The 10,067-nt window shown below is 40.7% G+C and overlaps 1 protein-coding gene across 1 annotated transcript; it reads right to left on the reverse strand.

Moving 5' to 3' along the window:
• Positions 1–6,595: 6,595 nt before the first annotated feature.
• LOC133659412 (oocyte zinc finger protein XlCOF22-like) lies at positions 6,596–8,076 on the reverse strand. Its single transcript, XM_062062174.1, has one exon. The coding sequence runs from the start codon at positions 8,034–8,036 to the stop codon at positions 7,371–7,373; it is 666 nt and encodes a 221-aa protein (XP_061918158.1). The 5' UTR covers positions 8,037–8,076; the 3' UTR covers positions 6,596–7,370.
• Positions 8,077–10,067: the final 1,991 nt, after the last annotated feature.

The following is a 10,067-nucleotide window of genomic DNA, read 5'->3' on the forward strand; positions in this document are numbered from 1 at the left end:
AATTGCACTAAAAAAAAGCATACAACATGAGATAAAAGAAGTTGCCTTGAAAGTCAGTTTTTATTTTTATTTTGTCCGTTTTTTTCGAAAAAAAACTTTTTTTCCAGCCTTTGGACAACTTCTTCTTCTTCTTCTCCAGAAAGGAAAAGGAAGATGTCGTGAAGGGGGACCCTTCCCTTTCGAATGCAAATTGATGCAAACTAAAAAAAAAATAGAAAGACGTGGTGAAAAAAGGAGAGAAAAGTGGTGAAAAAAAGAAAGAAGTCAAAGTGGTAAGGGGGGCGTTTCACTCTAGTCCGTTATCTTCCCAACCATAAAGAGTTAGAGTTGCTCACTTCCACTTTATTCTCAACTTCAGTGCAGTTACGATCCAATGTGACTACTTCCTGTACAGTGTGTCTCACTCTAAACCTTCCCCCCTGCAACATGTATTAATATGCTGTAACAGGGGGGACCCTAAACCTTACAATGTATTACTGTGAAAGTGTTGGCCCCCCTCCCTCCCCTCGTCCTCGCATTAAAGTGGGCCGCGGGAACAAGCGTCGTCGGAAGAAGAAGAAGGAAAAAAAGAAAAAAAAATTCTCGGGGGCCTCTATACTCGCCATCCTTCTTTTTCGTCCCCCCTTACAACGCGGCCGGCGGAGTTTTCCAAAAAAATTAAAAAAAATTTGGGGGAAATTTTGCTTATCGTTCAGCGGGGAAGAAGCCGACTTTTCCAATTGTTCACATTGGGGCCCGAGAGAGAGAGAGAGAGAGAGAGAGAGAGAGAGAGAGAGAGAGAATGGCGTCCTTGCACCCGCCGCCTTTCCCTCTTTGCAGGTGGTAAGAGGGAACCCTTTACCAAAAATAAAAAAGTGTAAAAAAAAGGCCCGTCGTAAGAGACCTGAAGAATTTGGAGTAAATGTCGTAAGGGGGGACAGAAAAAAGATGTTTGGGCGTGGTCTACTTGGTCTGTGTCCTACTCTTCTTTTTTCTTTACTTTGTAATCAGAATTTTACTGCTTTTTTGGCATGAGGAGGCGGGAGTGATGTTTCTGTGTATGCACGTCGCCCACATAAGTTACACACATTTTTTACCTTTTTTTGGCTACAGCAACAAGAATGATCTGGAAGAGGATCTAGAAGTTTCAGGTTTCAGTAGGCCTTTAAAAGCATACATACAGGGCATTGCAGTAGTCTAAACGAGTCGAGATAAAGGCGTGGATTAATTTCTCGAGATCATGTCCTGATAGAAGCGGTTTCACTTTCGCTATTTGGCGTAATTGATAAAAGCTTTTTTGTACGACGCTGCTGATTTGTTTTTCGAATTTAAAATCTGAGTCGAACTTTACCCCCAGGTTTGTGACACGGTCGCTGAGATACGGGGTCAGAGTGCCGAGGTCAACGCTGGGGGAGGGAGAGCGACTTGGACCGAACAACACAACTTCTGTTTTGTCTTCATTTAGGCTCAGGAAGTTAGCTGAAAGCCAGGCTTTGATGTCGTGCAGGCAGTCAATAAGACGTTGAACTGTGTTATTTTGTGCCATGGGAAAATAAATCTGGCAATCATCGGCATAAAAATGAAATGCAATATCGTACTTCCTAAAAATAGAACCAAGGGGGAGAAGGTAAAGCGCAAATAAGATTGGGGCAAGGATTGAGCCCTGGGGAACCCCATGTGGTAAAGGAGCTGTGGAAGACATAAAACTGTCTATTTTTACACAAAAACTCTTGTCGGTTAGGTACGACCGGAACCAGTTGAGGGCGGCGCCCTTAATGCCCACACAGTTCTCAAGACGAGTGATTAAGGTGGCGTGGTCGATGGTGTCGAAAGCAGCAGACAGATCTAAAAGCACCAGGACAACATATTTACCAGAATCAGTTGACAGGAGGATATCGTTAAAAACTTTTAGAAGCGCTGACTCTGTGCTGTGGAGGGCTTTAAAACCGGACTGGAACAACTCAGTGATACCATTATCCTCTAAGAAGGGCAACAACTGACTGTAGACAACCTTCTCTAATATTTTGGAAATGTATGGAAGATTAGAGATAGGTCTAAGGTTAGAGAGGAGAGAGGGGTCGAGGCTTGGTTTTTTAAGTAGAGGTCGTACCACTGCATGTTTAAACTCTACTGGAACTATTCCAGAAGAGAGGCTACTATTGATAATGTTAAGGACACTAGATCCAATATATATACCTATACTGGCTCACTTGCACTAGCTTCCTGTGCACTTAAGATGTGACTTTAAAGTTTGACTACTTACGTATAAAATACTACACGGTCTAGCTCCATCCTATCTTGCTGATTGTATTGTACCATATGTCCCGGCAAGAAATCTGCGTTCAAAGAACTCCGGCTTATTAGTGATTCCCAGAGCCAAAAAAAGTCTGCGGGCTATAGAGCGTTTTCTATTGGGGCTCCAGTACTCTGGAATGCCCTCCCGGTAACAGTTAGAGATGCTACCTCAGTAGAAGCATTTAAGTCCCATCTTAAAACTCATTTGTATACTCTAGCCTTTAAATAGACCCCCTTTTTAGACCAGTTGATCTGCCGTTTCTTTTCTTTTCTCCTCTTCTCCCCTCTCCCTTGTGGAGAGGGGAGCAGAGGGAGATACACAGGTCCGGTGGCCATGGATGAAGTGCTGGCTGTCCAGAGTCGGGACCCGGGGTGGTCCGCTAGCCTGCGCATCGGTTGGGGACATCTCTGCGCTGCTGATCCGTCTCCGCTCGGGACGGTTTCCTGCTGGCCCCACTATGGACTGGACTTTCGCTGATGTGTTGGATCCACTGTGGACTGGACTTTCACAATATTATGTCAGACCCACTCGACATCCATTGGTTTCAGTCTCCCCTAGAGGGGGGGGCGGGGGGGTTACCTACATATGCGGTCCTCTCCAAGGGTTCTCATAGTCATTCACATCGACGTCTCACTGGGGTGAGTTTTTCCTTGCCCGTATGTGGGCTCTGTACCGAGGATGTCTTTGTGGCTTGTGCAACCCTTTGAGACACTTGTGATTTAGGGCTATATAAATAAACATTGATTGATTGATTGATTGATATTTTTGGAGGTCAAACTCTCGATCTTTACATACTCAGGAGTTTGCATTTAACCTGCTCTCTGGAATATTCCCCCGGTGACTGTGTGAGTTTTGTGTAAACATGTTGATACACATTGTTACAAACTGAGAGGAACATCAACCTCTCATAAATATTGTCTGGTTTTTATGAACAACATAAAACAATCAGTGCATCATCCAATTCATCTTTCTATAGACAATATATTGAAGAATAGTGTTAAAGGCCTACTGAAATGAATTTTTTTTTATTTAAACGGGGATAGCAGATCCATTCTATGTGTCATACTTGATCATTTTGCGATATTGCCATATTTTTGCTGAAAGGATTTAGTAGAGAACAACGTCGATAAAGTTCGCAACTTTTGGTCTCTGATAAAAAAACCTTGCCCCTACCGGAAGTAGCGTGACGTTGTCAGTTGTGCACTCCCTCATATTTTCCTATTGTTTTCAACGCAGCTAGAGCTATTCGGACCATTACCCCATTAATTTGAGCGAGGATGAAAGATTCGTGGACGAGGAACGTTAGAGTGACGGACTAGAATGCAGTGAAATACATATATTTTTTTCGCTCTGACCGTAACTTAGGTACAAGCTGGCTCATTGGATTCCACACTCTCTCCTTTTTCTATTGTGGATCACGGATTTGTATTTTAAACCACCTCGGATACTATATCCTCTTGAAAATGAGTCGAGAATGTGAAATGGACATTCAGAGTGACTTTTATCTCCACGACAATACATCGACGAAGCTCTTTAGCATGAGCTAACGTGATAGCATCTGTCTCAAATGCATATAGAAACTAAATAAATAAATCCCTGACTGGAAGGATAGACAGAAGATCAACAATACTATTAAACCATGTACATGTAACTACACGGTTAATAGATCTCCGCCTGGCAAAGCTTAACAATGCTGTTGCTAACGATGCTAAGGCTGACTTAGCAACTTAGCAACTGGACATCACAGAGCTAACGACGCCATTGAAGCTAACTTAGCTACGGAGCTAACGTGATAGCATCGTGCTTAACTGCATATAGAAACAAAATAAATCCCTGACTGGAAGGATAGACAGAAAATCAACAATACTATTAAACCATGAACATTTAATAAATACAAGGTTAATGCTTTCCAGCCTGGCGAAGCTTAAAAATGCTGTTGCTAACAACGCCATTGAAGCTAACTTAGTAACGGGACCTCACAGAGCTATGATAAAAACATTAGCGCTCCACCTACGCCAGCCAGCCCTCATCTGCTCATCAACACCCGTGCTCACCTGCGTTCCAGCGATCAACGGAAGGACGAAGGACTTCACCCGATCATCCGTGCGGTCGGTGGCTAGCGTCTGCTAGCGCGTCTGCTATCTGAGTCAAAGTCTTCCTGGTTGTGTTGCTGTAGTCCGCCGCTAATACACCGCTCCCACCTACAACTTTCTTCTTTGCAATCTTCATTGTTCATTAAACAAATTGCAAAAGATTCACCAACACAGATGTCCAGAATACTGTGGAATTATGAGATGAAAACAGAGCTATTTTGTATTGTATTCAATGGGGTACCAATACTTCTGTTTCACTGGTTACGTCACGCGCATACGTCATCATCCAAAGACGTTTTCAACCAGAAGTTTAGCGGGAAATTTAAAATTGCACTTTATAAGTTAACCCGGCCGTATTGGCATGTGTTGCAATGTTAAGATTTCATCATTGATATATAAACTATCAGACTGGGTGGTCGCTAGTAGTGGCTTTCAGTAGGCCTTTAATGAACTCATATCATGTTGTACACTCGGTGAATGTTCATATTCATGTGGGAGAAAGCAAAGCATCAGTTTTGAGTAAACAGTGGTATTTCAGTTTGAGCACATGAGAAGATAAGGTCCCTTAGTTTGATATTGGCAGGTGAATTGGGTCACTTCTCGTAGGAAAAGAGGCCCTAATTGGGACTTGGGAATGCAAAGGTGACAACCATATCCTTGAAAGGAGACTACCTGTCTAGCTCAAACACCAACCTCAAAAGCAGTTGTTTTCCAGACACTTACACACCAACATCTCCTTTCGTGGTCAGGTGGTGCTGTTTAGCACACCCAGACAGTGAAAGGAGGAATATATAAAAGGATGGTTTGGCTTCTCCGGGAGAGGAGTCCTCCATATTTGACCTGACCTCCTCCCAGGAACTGCAGTCCTGTGTAAATGATGCTCGCTGGTAATAAAGCAACTTTTGCTTCAGTAAAGCGTCTCCGACGTCTCTTTTGATCCAGCCGCACTGCCGTGTCGCCCTTCTGTCCGGACGACGATGACAAGACCACTTCAAAAGCTCAAGAGTTTTACCTCCAAAAATAGAGAGGTAAGACAAAGTCAGAGTCAGTTGCAGAAAACACTGAAAGGGATTGGCGTGGTTGGGAGAGTGGCCGTGCCAGCAACCTGAGGGTTCCTGGTTCGATCCCCACCTTCTACCAACCTCGTCACCTCCGTTGTGTCCTTGGGCAAGACACTTCACCCTTGCTCCTGATGAGTGCTGGTTATTGCCTTGCATGGCAGCTCCCGCCATCAGTGTGTGAATGTGTGTGTGAATGGGTGAATGTGGAAATAGTGTCAAAGCCCTTTGAGTACCTTGAAGGTAGAAAAGCGCTATACAAGTATAAGCCATTTACCATTGTTCCTATAAGCCCTTTGTTCGAATGTTTGTTCCACTTGTCTGACTCGCACCATGCACAGCCTTCCTTGTCACATAGTGTTCCTTTTCCCGCTATCCATCCACTAATTCAAACTGATCCAGCAGCGCGATTAAAGATTATTTGTACTTACAAAAATCAAGGAACCAGGATACTCGGGAAACAAAATAAAAGGTAGCCTATATAAAACCACATATATGTGCACATGTATGCACTGATTAAAAATACAGAACTATAATGCCCACGTTTAGACTTTCTCCCCCAAACACCATCTTGCTTTTTCCTCCTTCTTCTTCTTCTTTCTATTTCCAGCAGACTAGTTGAACATCTTAGGTGTATTGCTGCCCTCTACAGGTTTTTAACTGGATTTCCTACTTTTGTCCTATGGCCCACACTACATTCTACAGTCCAGTAGGTGGCAGTATAAACCTTTCAAGTCATGGCTGCAAACTGCCAGGAAGAAGAAGAAGTAATAGAGCTGGTTGCTTGTTTCTCTCGCGAGATCTGACAACATGTTTAAATAGAACAATTGACAGGTTGACAACATCCAAACAAACCAAGTCATCTCCAACACATCTCAACATTACACACGTCCTCCAGGCTGACTTAGTCTAAATGATGAAGTAAGCTGGAAACTACATGTAAGTCATATAAAGAAAACATTTAAAAAATGGACTGCGATAATAAATAGAATAAAAAACATACCCACAAATATTAACTACAATTATTGTACCCAACTTTAGTTGAAGCATACATTGTTTATTGCATAAAGGTCTGGGGACATACATATAAAACAATCACACAACAATATTCATATTACACAAGAGAGTAATAAAGACAATTAATAGAATGGATTATAGAGACCCAACAAATGATTCATAAAGTCACACATTTTTAAATTGTATAAAAGACAACTGTTCAAATGATGTATAAAGTAAATAATAATATGCTTCCAGAAGTGGTCCAGAAGATGTTTCAGATGTGAACCAGTACATATGAACTAAGAGGGATTTATGAGTACTCAAAAGCAAAGGTATGAACACATGTAAAACAAATATGTATATCATATAAAGGAGTTCATCTATGGAATCATCTACAATTAGAAAATAAAATATGCAACACTTCATTATTTCAAAAAACATATATAAAACACTATTATGAATAAGTATAAAAGTGAATTATGAATATCTACACATAAAATGTTTACTGTTTACCATTAATTGATTTCTGGGACCCCAACTTAAACAAGTTGAAAAACTTATTGGGGTGTTACCATTTAGTGGTCAATTGTACGGAATATGTGCTGTACTGTGCAATCTACTAATACAAGTCTCAATCAATCAATCAATCAATAAGTAACATATTTTATGTACTGTTTATTCTCACCTTTTCAGTCCAATTGTTCTGTTCATTTTAAAGTACACAAATGTGTATATTAATTCATGTACTTGACTGAAATAAAAGCACTAATCTGAAGTGTCTAATCTATAAATGTTAGAATCATATTAACAAGATTGTGTTACACACACAACAATGATGTCACACATGTTATATGTGCTGATGTTGTTAGAAAGTCAAAGTTAAAGTTTATTTCAGATCCTGCATCTTCATTTGCTGCTGCTGTTCTCACCAGCACACCTGTGTTTCTAACACTGGTACTTAGAAGACAATCTTTCACCACACACACTGCAACTCAACACTTTCTCTCCTGGGTGTCTTCTCCTGTGTGCTCTAAGAGTGTTTAGGTAACGAAAACTTTTGTTGCAGCTTATACAGGAGTATGGTTTTTTACCAGAGTGCGTTCTCATGTGTACTTTTAAATTTTGATTTACTGCAAAACTTTTACCACATTCTGAGCAGGAAAAAGGTTTTTCACCAGTGTGTGTTCTCATGTGTACTTTTAAACTTTGATTTATTGCAAAACTTTTACCACATTCTGAGCAGGAAAAAGGTTTTTCTCCAGTGTGTATTCTCATGTGTTCTTTTAAACTTTGATTTATTACAAAACTTTTACCACATTCTGAGCAGGAAAAAGGTTTTTCTCCAGTGTGTATTCTCATGTGTATTTTCAAATGTTGCCTATGAGTAAGACCTTTACCGCATATTGAACATGCAACAGGTTTTTCTCCAGTGTGTGTTCTCATGTGTACTTTTAAATGATGATTCATCACAAAACTTTGACCACATTCTGAGCAGGAAAAAGGTTTTTCTCTAGTGTGTGTTCTCATGTGTACTTTTAAACTTTGATTTATTACAAAACTTTTACCACATTCTGAGCAGGAAAAAGGTTGTTCTCCAGTGTGTCTTCTCATGTGTGCTTTGAAATGGTGCTTTTGAGTAAAATCTTTACTGCAGATTGAACATGAAAAGGTTTTTCTCCAGTGTGTGTTCTCATGTGTACTTTTAAACACTGATCTATTACAAAACCTTTACCACGGATTGAACAAGAAAGGTTTTTCTCCAGTGTGTGTTCTCATGTGTCTTTTCAGAAAACTATGGTACTTAAAGGTTTTGTGACAGTGAGAACATGTGAAGTGAGTGTTGTCAGTGTGACATGTCTTATCATCTTTAGAGTGTTCATCATCAGTGTCAGGAGAGTGTGACGTTGTGTCCTCACTATCTGATAGTGGAGCTAAGATCTTGTCTGCTTGTGATCCTCCACAGTGGTCTCCATCAGCTTCTGTTGTCATGTGTTGTGTTGAGCTGCTGCTTCTCTTCTCCTCACTCTCACCTTTGACCTCATCACCTTCACTCTTCACAGGGACACCAGTCACTGGCATCTTGGTGACATCAACCTCCTCCAGTCCTTCAACATGCTCTCCCTGCTGACTGATGCTGTGTTCTTCCTCTTTAATGTGAGGGCTCAGTGGGTCCTCCTCTTCATCCTTAACGTGAGGGCTCATTAGAACCCCCACGTCCTCTATAAAATGGGGTGTCAGTGGGAAAGGAAGAGGAGGACCCACTGACACCCCATTTTATAGAGGACGTGGGGGTTCTAATGAGCCCTCACGTTAAGGATGAAGAGGAGGACCCACTGAGCCCTCACATTAAAGAGGAAGAACACAGCATCAGTCAGCAGGGTGAGCATGTTGAAGGACTGGAGGAGGTTGATGTCACCAAGATGCCAGTGACTGGTGTCCCTGTGAAGAGTGAAGGTGATGAGGTCAAAGGTGAGAGTGAGGAGAAGAGAAGCAGCAGCTCAACACAACCATGACAACAGAAGCTGATGGAGACCACTGTGGAGGATCACAAGCAGACAAGATCTTAGCTCCACTATCAGATAGTGAGGACACAACGTCACACTCTCCTGACACTGATGATGAACACTCTAAAGATGATAAGACATGTCACACTGACAACACTCACTTCACATGTTCTCACTGTCACAAAACCTTTAAGTACCATAGTTTTCTGCAAAGAAAGTAACCAGATATTAACACTAAATAAACAAGTACATTAATAATCATTGTTTTTATAAGACATGTTTTAAATGTTTATGAATTCTAATTAGTAAATAAACGTGAGCAAAGATCAGCTAACATTTGAGTCAATGGGAGCTCCTCTATTAGACCCACAAAGTCCTCCAAATAACCATCCAAAAACTGCCAACAATACTCCATTTACATTTTGTGACCTGAATAATAACCAAGTATTAGCGATATTGTTATTATAAGCGCCAATATTAAGGACCTACTTTTAGCGGCACATTGATCACAGAAGTAACTAGCTTAGGTTGCTATATTGACATACTGAGCTGCTTCCTCGCCTCTAAGATGGAGAAAGCTAATTCTAGATTATAAATCATGCTTCTCACTTATATGATGAAGGTTGTGGACATAAATCGAGAACTTGGTGAACTTTGACATCCAACTTAGACCTGGAGATGGCAAGAAAGACACAAAAATACGCTAATTTGCACCCACCTTTTTTTTTACCCATTGTGAGGATTAATTCTTCATCTAAACGGGAAGATATGAACATCCCATCAGTCGGCATCCCAGTGAGAGCAGACATTGTATGCTTAAAATGAGCAAGATATGTAAATATGACATGTTATTAAGAATGTTACTACATTACATATATACTTAGTGTGTATTTAAAATGTTGATGTGGGTTTTAGGATGTTATTTAGAGCACTTTATAGGCAGAATAGAGCGGCTACCAATTACTCAATTGTTAGCTAACTTTTGCTAAGGTTTATTTTCTATTGAGGATGTAAGAATATCTTTGAATTTAAAAAGAGTTAGAAAAAGAGACAACTGGAATTATATCAAACTGATTTTTGATTTTGATTGGAACGTGTCATTTTGAAAATGCTTAAACGAAAATGAAAAGTATGCTGG

The sequence above is a fragment of the Entelurus aequoreus genome, linkage group LG10, assembly GCF_033978785.1.
Source record: "Entelurus aequoreus isolate RoL-2023_Sb linkage group LG10, RoL_Eaeq_v1.1, whole genome shotgun sequence".
NCBI classification, from domain to species: domain Eukaryota; kingdom Metazoa; phylum Chordata; class Actinopteri; order Syngnathiformes; family Syngnathidae; genus Entelurus; species Entelurus aequoreus.